General features: G+C 43.0%; 1 protein-coding gene and 1 long non-coding RNA gene across 3 annotated transcripts in view; one reads left to right on the plus strand and one right to left on the minus strand.

Moving 5' to 3' along the window:
- SLC2A13 (solute carrier family 2 member 13) overlaps positions 1 to 6,199 on the minus strand; it is a 149,890-nt gene extending 143,691 nt beyond the window's left edge. Inside the window, exon 1 of one of the 2 annotated variants that reach the window (XM_071733897.1) lies at positions 5,374 to 6,199. In XM_071733897.1, coding sequence (XP_071589998.1) covers positions 5,374 to 5,923 — 550 coding nt within the window. In that variant the 5' untranslated portion in view covers positions 5,924 to 6,199. The remainder of the gene's footprint in view (positions 1 to 5,373) is intronic. The other variant, XM_071733896.1, reaches the window with a different exon arrangement.
- A 179-nt stretch (positions 6,200 to 6,378) lies between these two features.
- LOC139791543 (uncharacterized) lies at positions 6,379 to 7,348 on the plus strand. Its single transcript, XR_011723961.1, has 2 exons — positions 6,379 to 6,612; positions 6,814 to 7,348. It is a non-coding gene; the product is annotated as an uncharacterized lncRNA (long non-coding RNA).
- Positions 7,349 to 22,401: the final 15,053 nt, after the last annotated feature.

Here is a 22,401-nt window from a genome sequence, read left to right on the forward strand (position 1 = left end):
CTTATGTCTACATTGCTGATCTTTTTGTATTACAACATCAGAAAAAACAATAGCACAGTCAGTGCTTGCTGACATGACAGTGAACTGAGCATAATACTGTGCACCCTGCCCAATGCACAAAAAATTAGAGGACTTCAAAAGACAGTTTTTCATTTTAATGTACTCCTGGTACCTTGCAAGATCAGAGCTTGAGTCAGAAGCTTCCAGATGCTTTTGCACAAGAACAGATTAAGCTATTAAAATGCAAAAGCCCAACCCTGAGCTCATGCAGTAATGTCAGTAGCTATAGATCCTGGAAACCTGGGTGAGCATTTCTGGTCAAAGGCAATAACAGAGTCAATTTCACCAACATGGTATTTGTCTCTCTATTCACCTCCATTCCCACTGCAAGCTTGTACTAACAAACCACTGTCTCTGGAGACAAAAATACCCTAAGAATCTTTCGATTTAAAATTACAGGCATCTGCCATAGGCAGCACGGCATATTTGGTGACTGAGGGCAACTTTCTCCTCCAAAATGTACTAAGATATAAATTCCTTTGAAAAAAATCTGTTGGACACTCTCTTAAAAAAAACAGACTGAAGCTTTAGAGCTTCCCATGGGAGGAATTTAATCTGTAATTTTTTCCAAGATAAAAATATACACTACCTGAAAAAACTCAGTAGTACACTAAAAAAAAAACAAAAAAACCAAAAAAAAAAAAACCACAAAGCAAACAAAGAATTGCTTCCCTGCCAAAAAAAAAAAAAAAAAAAACACCAAGAAACCCCACACAGAAAAAAACCTCAGCACACGTCTTCAATAGGCAACAACTCATGCTGGCTATTTTCCAATATTTTCACAGCACACTTGGTAGTCCAGTACACCGGTAAGTACAGTGGACCTTAGCTACTGTAAAGGTAATACAGAACTGGTAACACATGATATAAGTGCTTTGGCTAAATTTGGTTATTTCTATTATCTGCTACTGGACCTGACTGTCAGTAGAAGCCAGCACTACCAGGGGAGCCCTGAACCATATGCCAGAGCTTTTCACTCCTGCCTGATTCTGTGTACGATCTTGTTTCCTCTGCACAGAAAATGACCTACATATGCAGAAAAAAGATGCAATGAGGAGCCCTACATTTGTCACATTCAAATAGAGCCTTAAAAATAAAATACTACAGACATTTTGAGCACAAAGCCATCACTAAGCCATATGCTCACATAATGTAGATATACCACATACCAGCAAAGACAAGGGTCAGAGAGAAGACAAGGCACTAAGCAGTCAGGTCTCCGTTGCATTGCAGACCTGGAAACAGAGTGCATGGACACAGTGGTTCAAAGAAGTAGCACTGCTTTCACAGGGGCTCAGGTAGGTTGTGCATTAAATAACACCTAAGTCACACATTGAGAAAGAAAATAAAAACACTGAAGAGCTGATGGTTAATTATGTACCACCTATTCTGCATGCTGAACAAGACAGGAGCTTCTAATCATCCAGCTAATGACTGTACATTAAGATACAGATCAACTCTGCACAAGCAAGCTTAATTCTGTCCCTTCCTGAACTCTGTGTAGCTTGAACAGCTTTCTTTCCTCAGCTGGTACATTAACGTTCTTGGGAAAGTGGTCTGAACCACACACTACCTGAAACACCACACCAACACCCACATCTACTGCCTGCAGGCTTGAAACCTCCAGCATGCTCAGGTGATAGAAGCTGCTCCCACTGAAGGCTGGTGAGCCATGGGAACACCTCTGGCCAATGAGTTCAGACAACAATGTGACTCTAAAATTAGGTCATTGGACTGATTATAGTCACAAAGAGGCAACTTTGCAAATATAGGTATTTATTACTGTCCTTTCAAGTCTCCATTATGTTCAGTCCCACTGCTTACTCTCCTCACTCTCCAGGCCCATTCTCACAGAAGGTTTTCAGTAGAATTAGTTCTCACCTGTGGTCGTGCCTAGCTCTAACCTTTGATGGTTCAGTTCTGCATGTCCTCAGACTTTGGAGGCAGACTAAAGAGGAGCCAACTGAAGAACCTGGCTTTCTTGCCAAGTGTGCAAACTGCACGAGCCAACACAAGGCAAACATTCCTGTGACAAGTGTGGCTGCTTAGTCAGTAACAGACTAAGGCCTTGAGCACTATCACCCACCAAAGGTCCAAATATGCTTCATACCAATAAAGTTTTCCCCTCTAAGCTCATACAAGCACTACCAAGCACATGCAATACAAGTTCCTAAATGTCTGAATTTTGCCCACATTTGCTGTAACAAAGATCCAAACACTGCATTCCTGACACCAGGCTCAGTTAAATTCCTAGAGTCAGAGATACCAGAGCTGCTTGGGAAGGGGCAGGTGTGGAGGAGGAAATGATGGCCATAGCTCATGCGATATTTTTTTGCATTGTATTTTGTACGGGTGGGGTGGGGGTGAGGAGGTGGAACATAACTGTTTCCAACCATAAAATTCTATTCGGCATTTGCAACAGAAAAATATTTTGGCTTGTCCTTGCGAGAGTGTCTTTCTTTTCCAGAAAGATCTCCTTCTGTAATTGCCGCAGAGCAAATGAGAGATTTTTTTTATCCCAAAACAGCTCTACAGAAAATAGTTAAAAACAGACATGACAGACAAGTGAGAGATGTGCCTCATTTCAGCATACATCCTGTGGTTTTCTTCCTTGAAGGTTTAACTGTAGCCCTTTATAAAGCACAGGCATGAGAAAAATGGCTGTTTTCTCAAGCAGACACAATTAACACAGATCTGCTCTGTACCAAAAAGGGCAGAACAACATCCCACAGGTAACCATCACTGCATCTGCTTTTATATCACCACAGCACTGCCCATGACATAGTAATTAATTTGTTAAATTCAAGCAAACACATTTCTGGAGTAGATCTCTTGATTGACAGAGAGCTACTGGAGAGAGACCTCAAAAATGTTTAAAGTTAGACACAGTTGACAAGTTTTTACTGGTCTGCAGTTAGGAAAGCCTTTTGTAACACTACACCATCCCACCCTTACATTTCAGCAGTTCCCACTGTCACTGAAGAGTCAAACTCCTCACTCACTCCAACGCTAGGAAGCTCTTGCTCATTGAGGGCAGTAGAAAGATAGACAAAGGGCTCCAGAAAAGAAAGGTAAGAAACTGGTTAAAAGTTCCACCAGTTTCTAATGCCTTAATGAAATTATCCAGGCTCCCTCTGGTGGGGGTTTAATGTAGCCATTGCTGAAGTTTGCCGTATAAAACCAGTTTTGAATCACAACATTTTTTAATTTTGTAAAATAAACCTTGTTAGGATTGGACTCTGATTCTTGGAGTCTCTTGTGATGCTTCAGGCCCAGCAATTAAAGCTAAAGCTTTGCTTCTGGCCATAAGATTCATTACATGAAGAAAAACAACCTTTGATAAAAAGGAGAAAATATTCTATTTTAAAAATAGAAATTAGTGTCTTTGTGCTCCAAAATCCTCAGAACACTTCTCATTCCTTCATTCAGCTCTGCAGAGCCCCAGCTGAATCACCATCTCTGCCCCAATAGTGAAAGACACCAACAAGAGATCTCTCTCCCCAGCCCACACAAGAGATCTATGCCTGTGAGAAAGAACAACCCCTAGCTCCCAATTTCCACTTCCCATTTCCATGTTTTATGTATTAATTATTTTATGTCCCAAGTCCCATTTCCCTCTGAAAATACCAATGTAATTTATTTACACCACTGTAAGATAATTCTAACAAGCCTCTACAGTATGTCTCTACAAGACACTCATACACAAGTCAAGCAAACCATCCATCCCTTGCCTTTTCCTCTTGAAGTTGTCAATCTAACTGGTTACAGTCAACAATGAAGCTTTACAAACACAAAAGGTAAAATTTGGTATTTTTATTATCTACCACTAAACATATTCACTACATATTGCCAAAAAAATACCTGTTCTGCCATCTAAGTCAAATTTAGTTTTCTTGTCTTCTGAACATTATCAACATTCTGCAGTCTGAAGTCTTGATTTTTTTAAAAATGCAGAAAAATAGCATTTAAAAAAAATAACCACCCAACCCAAGGTAGGAAAGCTACAAGTTGAAGCCATCCCTCCCTGTACAAGAAATCCAGTACAAGTCTCTCACGGACGGATTCAATTTTATTTCTGACAGTCCTTATTATGGCTCACTAACTTATTTTCCTTACTAAGACTGTGAATTGCATCACAACAAGTTTTTTTGTAACAAGCCAGAGAATTCAAAAAATTATTCAATGTCTAAGAATTTTTATGTAGAAGAAAACAAGTCCAATTCTCAATTTTTCCTCATACATTTAGAAAGAAAGTGTTGCAACATCACTTCCATATATATGTATATATATATATATATATACACAACCCATGGAGAAGTAAGAAAATTTACTTCTCCATGGGTTGTGTATATATATATTTTTTAATTATTATTATTTATATTTTAACACAGCCTGTGGTCTAAGTTCTCTGGAGAATGGGAATAATTCAAACTAATGCCTGACAGGTTGGCAGTTCAAGAGCAACCAACATTCTGGGAATGTTTAGGATACAGTTGACAAAGAAACCCTTCTCAAAGGTTAAAGGAAATATTCATCACTTTGGGACCACTATGAAGTTTTACCACAAGCTACTCCTTTCAAGTTATGCAACACATAGAGGAAAGCAGCCCAGAAGCAGCCGTTCATGTTCAGTTCTGTGGGATGCTACTAATGAAATCCAAAGCCTTCCAAGTGTCATCTCATTTGACCATAGAGCTTACTACTTCATTTGGTCCCAAGAGCATCCCTTTAGTGCCCAATTGAAAAACAAAGCTGTGTGGGGAACCAGAAGAGAGGTATCTAGTTCTGAAAGACAAGCACGATCTTCACACTCCTGACTTCCCAGACCCCCCGAAATGCAAAGATCACAGTTTGAGCTGTTGACACAGACAGACCACCCTGAAGATGAATTTACAGAAGGGATGAGGGACCATTCTCTTCATACAGAAATTGGACAACTCTCTCCAAAACAGGCTACGACTACACCACCTGAAAGTAAAATGAAGAGTGCCAGCACAAACGCACTACTTCTCCACACCCCGCCGGCAGACGCATCTCCCGACCTAAGCTGGGTTCAGCATTTCCCTCGCCAGCAGCCGAGCACCCCAAACCGCACGGGCTATTGCTGGTGGGCTGCCTTACATAAACGGGATGGGGATGAGCGGACACAAGCGGATTTGGGGCTCGGTTAAACCGCCCACCTGGGGTGGGCTTTTCCCCCGCAGGGGTAAGAGCCTGGGACCCCGGGAGCAGGGCGGACGGGGAGTAGAGGGTTAGGGGGGATAGTGCTACAGCAGCCGGGAGGGGAGCCCGGCGGGGCGGCGCGGCACTCACCGATGCCCAGCCCCACCACCACGCGTCCCCCCAGCAGGGTCTCCTTGTCTCGGGCGGCAGCCAGCACGCCGGCCCCTGCCGTGAAGAGGCCGCTGGCCAACAGGATGCAGGGCCGCCGGCCGCACAGCCCGTTGAGGACGCCGCCGGCCAGGGCGGAGAGGGCGGCAGCGCCCACCGTGCTGGAGACGAGCAGCTCCTGCCAGAGCGCGTCCAGGTTGAGCTCCCTCTTGAGGAGGAGCAGGGCCCCCGACACCACGCCGGTATCATAGCCGAAGAGAAAGCCCCCCAGGGCGGAGAAGACAGACACCACGTAGACGAAGCCGGGGGTCTCGTCCTGCTGGAACTGCCGCCGCGCCGCCCGCTCCAGCTCGCCACCCGACGCCGCGCTGTTGAGGCTGGAGCACGACTCGGCGGCGATGAGGCTCCGCTCGCCCGCCGCCGCCGCGCCCGAGCCGGCGGACCCCTCCGCCTGCCGCCGCCGCTTCTCGCCCATCAGGTTGCTCAGGCTCCGCAGCGTGTACTCCACATTGTCGCTGGCCTTGCGGGACATGGGACGGCCGCGGCGGCTCCTGCCCCAGCCGGGGGAGGGCAAGGAGCTGGAGCGAGCGGCTGCCGAGAGACTCTGGTTACGGCGGCGGGGCTGCTGCTGGCGCCGCCTGTCCTCACCCTACCCGCCCCTCTCGGGCCGCGCTCAGCGGGGTCGCATACTCCCCCCCTGCCTCCGGACAGACTTGAGGGGAAGTTCCCCGCCGCGGCCGCCGCTCCCAGCGCCCAGGCGGAGCTGGAGGCGGAGGCGGGCGGGGACAGCGCCAAGCGCGGCCCGACGGGCGCCAGGGGGCGGGTCCGGCCTCCGCCCGCCCCGCTCCTCCGTGGCGCGCACTGCTGCGCAGGCTTCGTGGGCTGCACCTGCGCACTGAGCACTTGGGAGCTGCTGCTTTCCCTGACGGGAGGTGCTGGGAAGCGGTGGCGGCTGCGCTCGGCGACAGCGGGGGACGGAAGGAAGCAAGGAGGGAAACGAGCACTGAACGATGCATCGGCAGTGTCAGAGCCGACCCGCAAGCCGGGGGGCCGGTCCCCCAGTCCCCCGCCGTGGTGGCGCTGGGGCGGGGGTGTTCTTGCTGGACATCCCTGGTCAGTGTGGTTGCAGGGGGTGCCCGCCGCTCGCCCCGCTCTCCCTTCACCTCGGGCGCGTCGGCCGACATACGTAAAAATCACAGTTAATAGCGAGATCTTGAACAGGTACAACATTGAAAATTCGCATTTGTAATTTTCGAACGTGCTAGGTGACAAAAAAAGGGAATGACTTCGATCAGCTGTTCAGAGAGGAACTGATTTGTTACCGTATAGGGGAAAAGTTTGGAGCGTGTTCTCATGCTTGTATTCAAACTAGAGCCTGGCGTTCTGATAATTCCATCATTTTTGGTTGGGGATTTTCACCAGAAGGAAGACGACGATTAGGTCCGGGCAGAGCCTGGGGAATCCTGTCCGGAGCTGGCGGGAGAGCGGGGCCTCCTGGTGGCGAGTGCGCCAGAGAAATGCCGGCGGGCTGGGGAAAGCGGGGGAGCCCGTGCCGGCCAGCGTGCACGAAAGCTTCGTCCAGGTGCTTCGAACATTGTGGAAAAAAGAAGTCTCATCAGAGTCACCATTTGTCCTTCACTCCTAAGGCCTGATGTGATGGCACATAATCAAGTTCTACTGACTTGACTGTCTTCTGCACATTTCCGTATAATGAGGCCAGCCAGTAGATGGAGAATTTCGGCAATTACTGGGATCATTTATTCCCAGCCCTCAACTTGTAAGCAGGACTACTCATAGCCACATGAATTTAAAAATTGGAAGAGGGAGCAAGTTCTAACATGGCCAGCTGTACACAGCCTCTTTGGTGGTTTGTCTCAAAGCAAGCTTTGAAATGCTAATACTGTGGTCAAGATAGTACCAACTAAATAAAATAGTGAGCTGTAATTACTAAAATGAATTATAATTGCAGTTTTCTATGCAGTTAATCCAGTTAGTGACAGATGTAGCAGTGGATTTATAAATACAATAGGTAATCTTCCATGTTTGAGCCTGTGAGAAACCTGAACTAGGTAATAATTACACGCATTAACATTTATTTGTTGTTAATTAAGATTCTGATAGTGTAGTGTGATTGGCAGAGAGCATTCCTTACTCCTGTGCAGACCATTGGGGCCCAATCCATCATCAGAGCAAGAAACAGTTCAGGTTGCAGCACCAGGAATGAAGCTACGTTGTGCTACAAGAAATCTCCTTGGGTCCTGCAGCTCTTTACGAGCCTCCTGGCTTATGTTTCTACAATGCCATCAAGAGAGAGATCTGTAAATTTCCAGAAGCCCAACAAGCGCAGCACTCAATATTTTTTGTATATATACTGTAAATGAAAACTAGGGGGGACGGTGCACGAAAACATTTACACAAAATCTCCAGCCAGCTAGAAGGAATACTTCCACAAAATATTGTTACAACACCTGGGTCTCACAAAAACAACCTGTCTTTTTAACAGTCTTCTCAGAAGCTAGAGGTAGCCTGTATGTTACAATTAATAGAGACTCAAGAGGGCTAACAAAAAGCTTTTTTCTTTTTTTTTCCATTGCTGGCCCAACACAATCACAGACATAATTTCTCATCAGCTCATGCTGTCAAGCTTATCTCTTAAAAGGATTCTTTGAAGAGACACAACAAAGAAGTTCAACTGTGGGACACACTACACCAAAGGCTGACTTCATGAGACAGAAGGAGGGTTTGTTTAGTTTTTTTCAATTTTCATTATTATGATTATCTCTCCATAGTACTGGATTTCATTATAAGATCTGAGTTATAAATTATTTTACAGTATTGCAAAATGTACTAGGTATGTTTTACAATCTAAGACAGGGGGGTCAGATCCAAAGAGGGATTTAGGTGGATTTTAGGCATGATGTTGGGCTTTCAAGAGATTAAATGTTTAATTGCAATACTGGATTTGCAGCACTGACTCCTTCTCATCTTTAAGGTGTGTTTGCACAGTTTTTTGCTAGGTAATCTTCTGAACTAAACCAAAGAACTAGTTCAGCTTTAAGAAACTCATTTTTTTTGTGACAGGAATTTACTGCTTTAATATTTTTGATAAATGGCATACATCAGAAAATTTATTTTTGAAAACTACTGAGCACTTTATGCATTTGCCCAGAACTCTCCCAGGTCTGAAGAGATAGCAGTTAACTCCCACCTCTGTTGGCACACAGAAACAGGTGGATGAGTGCCTAAATTTCCTGGGGACTTCAGCCCAGCCAAGATGCATGGTGAGATGTTGTAGGTCTTTTGTGTGTGATACCCTAATGGTTGATAGCTTCACCCAGGAAGTTGGAGACCTGAATCACAAATTTGCCTCAGTCCAGGAGGTTTTTAATGTCTCACCTTGTCACAAGTTTAAGGCTGGGCTGGAACAACACGTGCTCTCTATTAACACTTTTCCCTTCGCAGAAGGGAAGAGAGAAGATCCTGTATTTCTAGTCCCAGATTGGACCAGGATCCCAGACAGGGGACAGCAAAAGCACTGATGGCAATGCCAAAACATTTTCTTACAGGTTCGTGTGCGGTTGTCAAAGTTCATAAACTTTTACACAAAATCATGCATTGTCAGTGTACCAAAGAATATGGTTAGGTATCACTTTATTCCCTCTGACCCTGGATCACACCAGTTTGTTGAGTTTGCAAATATGTATTGGTAATATAAGGTCAGGACTAAAGAGAACACATTAGTTGAAGAACAAAACAAGAACTTTAAAAGGAGTTTAACACCAAAACAATTTGAAATAAGATGTGCATTGCCTAAAACTTCCTTTTGTTCTAAAGTTTATTCTATCCTTACAATGTTGTTTGGTCTCTTTGGAAAGAGACCAAGAGATACATTCCATAGTTTTCTCATCCCCTGTATGAAGTTCCTTCTCCAATTGTTTTTGCTACCTTCAGTTTTATTCACTTATCTCTTAGCTCTCAATGCAATTTTAGTTGTTTGTACTCCTTCCAACATTTGCTGTGCATTCTCCTCTATTTATTTGTATAGACCCTGATTAGACCCTGCTTCAATGTCTCAACTGCAATCCTTCCTATACACAAGTTCTCCTTGATTGGATGTTGTTACATGGGACTTTATTCCTGGCTATCCTGGCCTGCAGGGCGCCTTTTAGCCAATTGTTTGCCTTCCGCTTTGGTTATCTGAGTCTGTAAACTGGTACACTATCAATACCTCCTCTGTAAAATCCTTTCAAAATTAGTAACTTCAGAATTTATCAGTAAGTAACCTACTGACACCATGAATTTAATCCTACTGGTCAAGCGTTAGGAGATAAATTGCTTAACAAGCAGGAAGCATTGAAGCATTAGCACTGGAAAAGGGTGAAGCTTACAAAACTGGTACAATGCATTCCTTGCCTGACAGGCAGATCTGGCAGCACTACAGCTAAGGTTGTCTAAGACTTCACACCACAGGCTGTTTTAATCCCAGGTAACTTTACAAAATTAATCAGCTGATCTTACAGTTTGCATAATTGGTCTCTCTTGTGCTAAATATATGAACTCTGGCAAACTCACTTCAGACCCATTGAAAATGCAGTCATAAGAAACACATGATTTTTTAAATTAAATTTTTTGCTCTATATTTAAGATCTCCAGCTTTTTCATTCTTTAGAGCAGGGACTCAGGTTTTGGCAGGAAAACAGTTCCTTTCTGCCTTTGGCTATCAAAAGAAAGATCTAGCGAGATTTGACTGAAACAGCAGCAGCATGTGTGAGCTTGCTGCTAAATTCAAGTGTGCCCTAAGCAGGTCTGTACCATTAAACTGATAGCAGTGCACTAACCTATGTGTCCAGAGGTGAGCTTTTGGCAGCTCATTTAGAGGCACTGCTTTAAAACTCAGAGCTCAGCACATGCCAAAAGCCAGTGGTGGTGCAAAATGGAGGAGAGGAGACTTATTATCATTGTACAATTTGGAATTTTTACGTTCGGGTACTTGAAATGATGGTTTGACAGATTACAATCCTCATCAAGTGATTATTACCCTGTAAAAGTTGTAATTACTTAGTTACAACACCTGCCAGCATAAAAATCAAGGACTTGGCACAACCCTACCCACAAGATCCCAGGGAAACACTGCTGTGATAACACACTGTGTCTTCAAACAAACACATGCCCACGCAGAGCTGTTTGTCTGTCTGCCAAACAGAAATCTCCTTAAGTGCTGCAGAGAGACCCAGAAGCACAGGTCATCTTTCAGCTCAGATTCCTGGAACTGGAGAGCAATCCTCCTCCCAACACCTAGCATCTGGTGTATGTGAAATATGGGCAGGAAGAGAACTATGTGCAAAAATATTAGTTTTAGTCCAACCCACCTTTAATTCTAAGTGCTGTTTGTTTATTAACAAATCTGATTTATGAGAGTCCATTTCTTTAAAAGGTAGACAGTACTTCTAAACCAAATCCTTCTGCAGGTTATATAAGACCAGCACATCAGTTGTACATCAGTTAATGAAGTAAAACCAAAAAATAAATCAGAAAAGCTTTTAGGCTTATGTATGGCTTAGACTACACAGTGCTCTGCTTCCCTAGAAAAGTAACCCAGCACGAGTTCACTGTTTCATAAACTCTCACCTCATCAAATCAAAATCTGTCATATTAAAGTCCCAAGAAGTGGAAGCCATATGTTTTAAGCAGCAGGTTAAAAGCTGGCTTTTCTTTCAGCCCTGACACAGCATTGCTGCTGAGCAGAACACTATACAGAACTGTTTTAACCAAGTTTGCAAATGGAACTAGAAGCAGACTGCAAGGAATTCAGTTACTGACTCATTGAGTTGGTCGTACCCTCTGGATCTGACAGATGGTGAATCCGTCAAAAATTGCTTGGTGTTTTTTGGGGAGAGAACTGTACAGTGAGGGATAAACAACTTTGAGAAGGAAATTGGACCACATGAATTCCCAACGCAAAGGCAAAATAAGCACAGAAAGAACCTAAAGTCAATTAATATATGCCAGGATAACAAGCACTTTCCATGCCTGGAAAAAAAGAATGGAGCAGCAGAAAGCTGGGATTCTATTTGTCTCCTTGCTTATTTCTTTCTGTACCTGTACTTCAAAAGTTCTACTTCCAACACTGTAGATGGGCATCTTTTTAAAATGTATTTTGTTAAGCTGTGATGATTAAAATCAGTTAGATTTTTTAAACAGGTCCTCTGTGAAATCTTTTATGGAACTCCCTCTAGACATTTTAACAAGTTCACTGACAAGCATCACACTGCCACAGTGATAATTTCAAATATAACATTAAATACTCATGAAAATTGCATTAATAGTGACTCTTGACCCCTTCAAAGCAATTGACATGAGTATGTGCTAATCTCATGGGAAGGTTAATGCCATCACTAGGAAGTATTGAATGGTCACTGATACTCATCACAAAGTAACGCCACTGGTTTTTAAAAAGCTCCTGAGTTCAGTGAGGACTCTTGCTTACAACACAACACTATCACCCGCCTCTGAATATATCCAGGAGGCACTTCTGACGGGGAAAGGGAAAGGGTAGGAGTTAAATGCACAGGTTTTCTTTCTAGCAGCTTTCAAAGTACCAGGCTGTTTTCACTAATGATGGAAAAATTGTGCACCTGCTTCCCTCTACAGCTACAAATTACATGCCTAAATAAGGCAAGTTTGATCCCATCCTGCTTTTGCTTGCATCAAAAAGGCAGGCAGCTGGAGGCTTCCCTCAGGTGCCTGTACACTGATGCGCAGAGCCTGGTAATCAGGAGGAGCAGCTGCACTGCCAGGCACAGAAGCAGGGTCCCTGCCACCAGTCACAGAGACTTTGTGGGGTGATACACAGGTCTGGAACATGGCCATGGATGGATACAGCATATATAGGAAGAACAGGCAGAGAAGAACAGGGTTTTCCTTATGCTTTTCATTAACGAGCTCCTTGACTACACAGTGCCCCCACTCTCAAACTGGACAAATGTCTGCTGAGAGTTTCTGGGTTAAGATCAGATTGGGAAGGACCCTGGGGGATGTTGTGGTATGTGTAGACTAGAGACTGCAGGCTATGACAAGTCAGGGGTTGGGGCTTCCTGCAAACAGAAGTCTCCTGCTTGGACCCATTGTCATCCCTGAGGATTTTCAGCCACCTCGTTGCTAGAAGAGCAGCATGGCATCAGCCAGGCAATCCGGGAGGTTCTTAGAGTGCAGAGGTGACATTTTCCTAATACAAATACAAGAGGGGGGCAGTCGTTGCCTTCTGTTTAACACTGGCTTGACATCTTGCTGAGGAGCAGGAAAGAAGTGGGAGTGAGACCAGTCACAGGGTGCTGCAGTAGCCCTGAGGTGATGGATGCAGAGGAGAGCTGGGAAAATGAGCATCAGAAGTAAGGCTCTGGGACAGTAGACTGACTTATTCAGAAAATAGCCTGTGGGAAGCAGCCATGAAGGGGAAGAGTCCTCAGAAGAACTAATTGGTTTTTAAAGATAAATTACCAAGAGCTCATGCATGAACTATCCCCTTGTGCAGGAGCAGAGGAAACCAGCTGACAGCCCATTTGGCTGGGCAAGGACCATCCTAATGAACTAAAGTATGCACAAGGGATATTCAGGAAGCAGAAGCAGAAACATAAAGCACAGCTCAGGCACTTAGGTGTAAAATCAGGGAGGCTAAAACCCAGCTGGAACTAAAGTTAGTGAGGGACACAAAAGGCAGTAAGATAAAAAGAGATACCTCCAGGTATAACATGGGTCAGTAGGTGGGTGGGAGAGACAACATGGTGATAGTCAATACAGAAAATGTTGAAGTGATGCACACCTTTTTTTGCCCCAGCTGTCGCACGTGAATTGTGCCTCCTGGCTTTTGCATCTATCAGCCCTGTATCAGAAGAGTAGCATTGGAGGAGCAGCAGTTAGGACCACTGAAAAAATTTGCATTCAAACCCATAGATCCAGGTGGTGGTCACACAAGAATGTCAATATTGGTATCCAGTGTCATTGCAAGGTCACCATCATCTACAGAAAATTGTGGCAAGCAGGAGAGGATCTCAATGACTGCAGGAAGGTTAACACCACACATATTTTAAAAATAAAGGCAACAAGAAAGATACAGGGAGCTGTATGCCAGTCTCATTGATCCTGCAGGTGAAGATGGTACCTGACTGTGCCCTCTTCCTCTTGCCTGGGCCCAGAGATACCTGTTGCTGGTCACCCAGTGCTGTGGTGGAGGCTGAGCTTACCTGCACCAGGATCCACCTGTGCTGAGCTCCCTCGCACCTCTCATTCATGCTGGAAGCCTTGGCAGCTTTGGGAGGTGTCTTAATGCAGAGATCCACTCAGTACAGTGTGCTGAGCAGCTGGGCCAGCCCCTGGCAAGTATACAAGAGGCTCATTTCTGTTCCATACGGACACTGAAGTCCCCAGGCCACCAAGTTGCTCCTACTTATCCCTGGGACAGAGGGGTGCACTGGATAAGAAGACAGTTTTTGCCTTCATGCAAGTGGTGGTTGCTCAGCACCAAGAGTACAAGTGACCACATTCTGGGACTGGACTGGTGGACTACATGAGGCAGAGAAACACCATTAGTACAGCCACATTCATACTGCCAGCCAGGAATGGTCCCAGGAGTAACCCAACCCCAAGCATTCCCCAAGCTGTTGTCTCAAGTCTAATTGGTTTGCTTAAAAATGGAGGCTGGAGCGAACTGATATTTTGCACTTTGGCCTGTTAGGGAACAACGCTCAAGGTTTTATTTAGCAGAACAGAAGACCCTGTCTGCTGAATACATAAAAAGATGTAACTCCTGCTTCAACACTTCTGCTTACATGCTTAAAGCAGATGGTGTGAATACCCATCTTGATGTAGGTGACTGGGCATGCTGCCTGTACCAAAGCATTTACTACAGAAAACAATTAGGCCCCTGAGAGGCTTAGCCCCATGTGTAATACAGATGTAAATGAGAGGTATTGGCTTATAGAAAGCAACATATGGTATTGTCAGTAGAGAATAAAGCAATATGCATTTTATTAATGTGTTAATGAAATAAATGTGTATCAATATGTGAATATGAAATACACAAGGTAATAAGGACAGTCTCCCTGTAAGACATTATCAATGTCAGTTAGAATACATGAGGTTGCTTGTCCCAGCAGTGACAGATGCAGGTGACAGTGAGCGTGCAGTTAACACAGAAATGGTAGCTAGCTAGTGTTAATCAATAGAACAGATATCCTGAATATGTCCCAGGAGAACACAGCCAAAAGCTCACACAGAAGGATGTAAATTGAAGGGCTCAGGGAGGTAACAGGACACATCTGATGATTGCATCTTGAGTTGTGCAATGATAGTGATGCTCTTCACAACAAAACCATGGAACAGCAAACATATTGAGAAAACGTGAAGTTTGGCTACACTGAAATGTGTGTGCTTACTTTCAACACTGGAGAGTACTAAAATTAAATCTGTTGCAATTCTGCAGCTGTATGTGTCACGGTTTAACACTGGCCCGGCAATTAAACCGAGTAACAGACGCTCTCTATTAATCTCTCTCTCCTCCCTGGTAAGAAAGGAGAGAGAATAAGGGAGAGAGACTTATGGGTTGGAAACTAAACTACACAGCTTTAATGAAACTGTAATGATAAATAGGAAAAATTACTAAATATATACAAATATACAGGAAAATGGATACCACATTCCTCCCCTCTTTCCCCCAATAGCTCTCACGTCACCACCGAGGCTGCAGGGCAGCTCTGGGAAAGTCCAGGCTGGACTCCTGGAGTCGGCAGCAGTTGGGAACTGGAGGCAGGAACACACAGATAAGGGCTGGCACGGATCAGGAGCACAGGCAGACGAACGGACGGGATCCTTCCAGGATGCCGGGTGAAGGAAGGGAAGCAGGAAGGGCAGGCAGCAGGAAGCTGGAAGCATGGAATCTGGCTTGGCCCTCATGATGCCTCAAATTTATACTGAGTATGACATTTATGGGATGGAATACTCTGTTTGGTCAATTCTGGCATCTATCTTGTCCGTTCCTCCCCAAAGGAGGGCTGCAGGTGGGACCTCTTTATTCCTCTTGGAGGGTAAAAGTTTTCCTCAGAGCTGAGCAGTGTCCTTGGCTCTGCACACCAGTCTCTAGCAGTAACTATAAACATCAAGTGTTATCAGTCCTAGAAGCACACACTGTCTGAGAAACTTGCTGTTAATTTCAGCAAGTGCAACTACTTACAAGAGACTTAGCTAAAAGCAAAAGTACAAGACAGAAAATCACCTTTTTTCCTGGCCCAAACCAGGACAGTATGCTAATCCTTACAGTAACTAATTTCAGAGGGAAACACCTAATAAAAAAGTGGGAATTCAACTGGTCTATATTTTTCTAGCAGCAAAGAGATGCAACATCTCTAAGTAAATAATAACTACTCAAGGAACACTATTTGGTGAATATATTTATCACTGTTATCAATAATACAGATTAAGCCAGAATGGACTGCTCTCTCATGAGAGCTGCTGTGAACTAGGTTCTGAATCTTCTACAGGGATCATCATCCTCATGACAAACATTTTCCCTCTAGCTGCAGCTCACTTCTTTCAATCCAGGTGTACTTTGGTCCCTGCAGACCAGGCTGTCTGCCACACTTGGTGCAGGAATGATCTCTCTGAAAAGGCCATTTCTTCTGTTTCTCCAAGTAGCACATTTTACACAAACTGGTGTGTTGACAAGTTCCCTTTAAATAGGAAAAATTACTTCATCATTACAATGATCTTTCCATTTTCCCCAGTAATCTTGCTGTGTATATTACATTGTGTTTTGGGGCCAGCAGAGGCTCAAAACAATGTTAGTTTTTTGAGCAAACACCAATACTAAAAAACAGATTCTCCCGTGAAAGTTTATAGTTTAGGCAAAACCAGAGAGGGAAAGGGAAGTTTGGATATAAAGTGAACAGAGTGTGCAGTTATATTAGCTCCACTCTTTTCCTTATTCCCCACCAGGGAAAAAGAAAGGGAAGCAGATACACTGTGAGATGGATTATTTCTTATGTTTATGCTGATTCCTTAAACTCATTCATAAAAAGCAAAGAGGGAAGAGAGGCAGGGCACTGCAGCAGCACTAATTACACTAGAACTTTGTGTAGTACTAATGCATCAGTGTCTGTCATTTTAAATTTCTGCAGGAGTACTTGGGAGTTATGTGAAAGGACAAAAAAATCATTTTTAGTCATCAGATTGCCATAAGTGGTTGGGAAATGGGGTTCATCAAGAGAAATAAAGTATCTGAATGTTAGAGTAAGAGAGGAGATGAGCATTCTTCAAGATTTTATTCTTCTTGCAATATCTCCAAGGAAAATAATTGCTAAAGAAAGAAACCTTTTGGAATAGACCACTGATTTGTTGTGTGGGTGAGGACTGCAAATGAGCAATATTCTTTCCTCACATATATTGCCATGTGGTCTGAAGCCATGAAAGCTTCCACTGTCAGCCTCACCCTGATGCAACCTAGGATCACCATTCAAGGCAAAGATGTTTGGGGCTGGTATCCTGGATGGACCTGCTTCCATTCCCAATTACACTGGGTGTCCAGCTGGAACTCTCCTGGATGATCCCTCTGGGTGCTGTGTCACCTGTGTAATTAGACTGCTTTTCCCTGGGAACCTCTGTTCACTCTGCCTTTCTGATACAACATTAAGAACCAACATCATGTCCTAGTTTTATTTGCTAATTGGTCGCCTCAGTGAGTTGGACAATTGATTTAATGTCTCTTTGTTGATGAAAGGGCTGAACTTTCCATTCTAGAGAGGCTTTAACCAATGCTCCAAGAAAACAAATGAGCTCATGAATAGCACCAAAGCAGACCTGTTGCTCAGGAGCAATAAAAATGCCTACTTGAGAGCGCTTTCTGAACTGGAGCATACTCACATCAGGTTCATTTTCTGAGCAGCTGAGAATCTCTTTCAAGTCTCTATTGAAATCTTTTTCTCCACCATTTTTTTCCCTCAGGTTTAACATCTCTTTTTAGAAGTTGCAAAATGGACAGCTGATTTAAAGTCCTCTTGCAGCCATCATCCTCTCCTCAGCCCAATGCAAAGAGATTCTCAGTCCCAAAATTATAAGAACTGGATATTTAGTTTCTAACATGGTCAAACCAACATATTTCTTCAATCTCTTTAGAAAATTTTACTGACATTTTCAGGAAAACTCTAGACTGAGACAAACGACAAAATTTAATCCAACAAAGTTTTAACCATATCTTCTTTACAATGGGATGCACTGGCAGCTTTAACTGTGGCTGGCATCTGAAGGAGTGAGAGTACATCTGCACCACATGCTGCAGCTTCAAGCACATATTTTTGAAAAAGAGCAGGGTACACCCAGCCACTCGAGCACAGAGCTCCATCTAATTTGTCATCCAGACGGTTTTCATAAATGTAGTGCTGAGCAGCACAGTAATGAATCTGCATTGAAGAGGAAGCCCTGGTACCACTGAACCCCTGAATATAAGCCCTGGTACCACTGAGCCCCTGAATATCTAGTAGCATCCTTGCAGTGTTGTTTGGCTGATGGTCTTCCATTTCATTACACTTAGTGTAAACCTCTCAACATGCTGTAACTTCATCTAGGTATTGCAAGCTATTTTCCATTAGTAAGCCATGCCTGAAGATGGCAACAGTTTGTTCTCAAATCTTCCTGTGCTGGGAGAATAATTTATTAATTCCTTTTTGTTCAGTCATGAAGAATTCTGTGTCCCCAGACTGCCCATATTTGATGAAACAGAATAAAACAGTTGTGCTGTAGAATGGAATACATCCATGGCAAGCTGCCACACCAGGTGCATCTTGCGACATGAATTTATCTTGGGGATCTTCACAAAATTCAACCAAGAAGTCAGAATGTTCCAAGGGACTATACTTACACATAAAAATATTTCAAGTTGCCCATGTGCTTGTACCTGCAATCTGGCAAGAAAAAAAAACTCTTGGCTTTTCAGTTAAGTTGGTAAATGTTCATAAATACAGCTGGATACAGTAATAGCCAAAGATTATGCTACATTAAAGGAAAATATTATGTTATTTCATAGAATAGACATTCACCATATAAAACTAGAAAATAAGGCATTACTCATGCTGGGAGAAAAATCATAGCAATAGATCCTTGAGGAAGATTGGATCACAGGGGGAGAGCAAGGCAGGCACAAGCAGTAACATCATCACCAAGGGTGCTGTGAACAGTGTCTGAGCAAAATGAGCAGAGCAGGTCCAGTGACAGTAACCAGGGTCAGCCAAGGGTCTATTGTGTCCACAAATCTACCACGCAAGCCCATAGCAATAAAGCAGGTCCAAGGTTAAGAAGGAAAATAAAGTCAACAAATCAGGGTCAGGGTCAGGTCCAGTGAGGGACAGCCAGAGCAGCCAAGACAAATGTGAGTAATAAGGCTGATCCAAGATCAGTCCAGGTGCAGGTTCTCAGGGTACACGGCTGTGATACAGTTCAGGCACAAAAGAAGTCTAAGCTGAAATGCAGCTACTTTTGTGCCCTAGTTGTCATATATATCTGGAAAATATAGCTGGAAAAGGCACTACTCAAACATCTTTCAGATGGGACCAAGAGAGGAGGAAATAGCAGTAATGAGAGTTTTTGTAATTCAGGTACACATTTCTTTAGTCACAGCATGGGGCAGGACCTTCTTGGATTTCCCTCACTGAAGTCAGCTGATGAAGGTACCAGAAACGTTCTCTAGAGTGACTGGAATGCATTCTTACTGTTAGCTGGTGTCTGAACCTATCTATTGGCCTAAAATCTATTGAATTTCATCTGACCAGAGTTTTAAAAATTACTAATACTTTTGATAATAGAAAAGACAGTCTCAGTGTAAATCCATCTCTTTTGGGATAGGCTTTACCTGAAAAAATGCTACAGGCCAAATATAACATAATTACCCTCCAGCACCCCAGGCTACTAAAACAAACACAAAAATGTGTCAGCAGTTTTATTAGCTAAAGTTCTACAAACTGTTTCATAAGAGGTTTTGAACTGCTATAAAACCTGTGTGCTGAAATCAATTGCATCCAATGCTTGGAGAAAAGCACTCATGCTTTGAAGAAAAGTGGTTATGAAGCTTTGACTGTAAGAGATAACATTCCTCCTGTCTAATAATGTTGACACTGAAGTACTACTAATCCTCAACAACATTTTTCCACTTGGTTCAATAGGAGAATATGGTGCTACAGCTGCTATTTTGGTATCAACATCTGTCCATGCCCTATGGAGATTTTTCCTTTAAAAATGAAACTAACCTAACATGTGCCTGCTTCTGGAATTTATAGAATACTATTGAATGAAAAAGCATTAAAAGCAGATTTAACATTGTTACATAGGAAGAATGAGAAATGTAAGGTGAAGTAATTAGATAAAAGAAAAGCCATGTAATTCTGAAAGGTTATTTGCACATAATAGATTTGTAATACAAACAGCACATCCAGATGCCACCATCAAAGACTGGTCTAACCAAACAGAACATTTCCCACATTCCTGGAAACCCAATGAGAGGACCATGAGTTTTCCATCAGGCGTCAACTGATTCCTGTAAACTTCAACTGACCCAATAAACAAACAAAGCCTTTGCTGGTACAGACTTTGAAAAAGGAACTGAGATCTTCACAACTGGGAGAAGAGTAATAAGCTCCTAACAGCCACCTTCAGGGACTGGGACATTAGCACAGCAAAGAGCAGGATTAGGGAAATAATTACATATTTGACATATGCAGGAGGCTGGGGAGGGTACCAAATCATGAGCCTCAGGTGGTCATTCTTTGAAACAGGGTAAAGTATGCAGCTTAGTGGTACAGTCAGAAAACTAGGTCCAATTTCAATTTTCTCTTAACTGGATCAAATAAGGCTAACAAAATAGACATATAAATCAATAAAATAGAGATACAGCTTTTCCCTGGGCTCTTCCTGTAGACTTAGGTCTTCCCAAGTATAATGCCAACAGTTCATAGAATACTAACTTTACTTACCAACCAGGTGATTTATACAGAATAACAATAGCACTTGTATTCAGGTTTGTTTTATAAAACACTAATTTTGGGGGGGTTTAGTACTTCAGAATTTGAGTAAATACTGAATTAGGGCAGATTGGAAGTCCTCCAATTGTTGTGGCTTTCTTAAACTCAACAGTTTTTGGAATTAAATCAACAAAGTTAATCTATAAAACAAGAAGAACAGAGTAAGCTGACATCCAGGGTTCCCCTTCTGCTCAAGACAAATCAGTGATGAAGGAGATCTTAATTCCACTGTGAAATACATTGTAGCAACATCACCCCAAATGTGCTATCTGGCATTGCCCATCTCAGTTTGCTGTGTCAGTTTCTCTTTGACCTCTTTTCTGTTAAGTACAAGCAAGTGGCTGATACAATCTCTCAACCAAGTCTACTCCTTTAAGCTTTCAAGAAAGAAAAACAACAGTGGGGGAAACCTTAAATCCTTAGTCCCATACAATGCAATTGTCCTTTCAAAAATCTTTTTATCATCCAGCAGGGTTTGTTTCGGTTCTTTTAAAATTCTCTTACTCCTATTTTCCATAATTGTTTACCTTTTTTCAGCTTTGGTAGCCACAGCTTCCCCAATGATTAGTTTTTCTGTACCACTACAGAAACGACTTCTCTTTTTCTTTTCCATCTGGTCCTTTTTCATAGCCCTCTCCCAGCCACATTTCTGCCCAGCTGAACCACAGGCTATGGCCAGAAGCTGCTTTTATTTTTCCAAGTCTGCTGCTCATTTGGTTCAGAATTATTAGCTCAGCTTAATGCAACCATATTTGAAAGCTTATAAGGAAAGCTCATGCTCTGATGCATCCCTTTTGTGCCCAGAGACTTGCCTGTCTTCTAAACTGAAGTTAGAGTCACAGAAATCTGTTTATAAACACTGTAATCTATTATAAGTATATTTTATATTGAACTGAATTTGTATTTCACTCTGGTAATATTTGTGAAATCCTAACTTTCATAAATATTATAAAACACACATGACACAAAATGTAATAAAAATAGAGACTAAGGAAAGTTAATATCTCAAGTAAAATGTAAAGAAACAGAACCCAGATCCTTAATCAAATTTTAATATTTATTTCAAACTGCCCAGAAATTCCACCTCAATTACCTATATTATTAGTTATTACTGAAGCTTTTTTCTATTGGTGCTATGGTGGCCACATCAGCAAACCCAGCTTTGGAGTGAATTTTAGTTATCAGTCCTGAAAGGAGGTGTCTTAGTCAGAGCTACTTGGAACTCTGGAAATCAAATGTGGTATCTACTAAAGAAATATGTATTTTTCCTTTAAATTCAGTGTCTGAAGGAAAAGTTAATTCTACAGTTAGTTGACTTGTCTGAATGGAACATAAGGAAAAAATTATAGTAGATGAACCAAGTGGTGGACCCAAGCCCTGAAAGAACAATGTTTGGTGTGACAAACAGTCCGGTTCTCAGAAATATGGAGCCCCATGGGCTTTCCAAATATGTTTTGCTTATTAGTATGAGTCCAACCCAGTAAACACTTCATCTTCCAGAAGGTTTCTTGGAACTGACATCCCATTAATTCAATCATTTCATATTTACACAGTACTGTGGTATGTGTCAGATGTTTTTGAAGTTGGGGTTGTTCAGCCTGGAGAAAAGAAGGCTCTGAGGTGACCTTATAGCAACCATCCAACATCTGAAGGGGCCTACAAGGGGCCCTACAAGGTAGGGCTTTTTACATGGGTGTGTAGTGAGAGGACAAGGGGAAATGGTTTAAAACATGAAGAGGGGAGATTTAAGTTAGACATTAGGAATAAATTCTTTAATTTGAGGATGGTGAGACACTGGAACAGGCTGCCCAAGGAAGGTGTGGCTGCCCCCTCCCTGGAGGTGTTCAAGGCCAGGTTGGATGGGGCCATGAGCAGCATGGTCTAGTGTAAGGTGTTCCTGCCCATGCAGGGGGGCTGGAACTAGATGATATTTAAGGTCCCTCCGAATCCAAAC

This window comes from Heliangelus exortis, chromosome 1 (assembly GCF_036169615.1).
Source record: "Heliangelus exortis chromosome 1, bHelExo1.hap1, whole genome shotgun sequence".
NCBI classification, from domain to species: Eukaryota; Metazoa; Chordata; class Aves; order Apodiformes; family Trochilidae; genus Heliangelus; species Heliangelus exortis.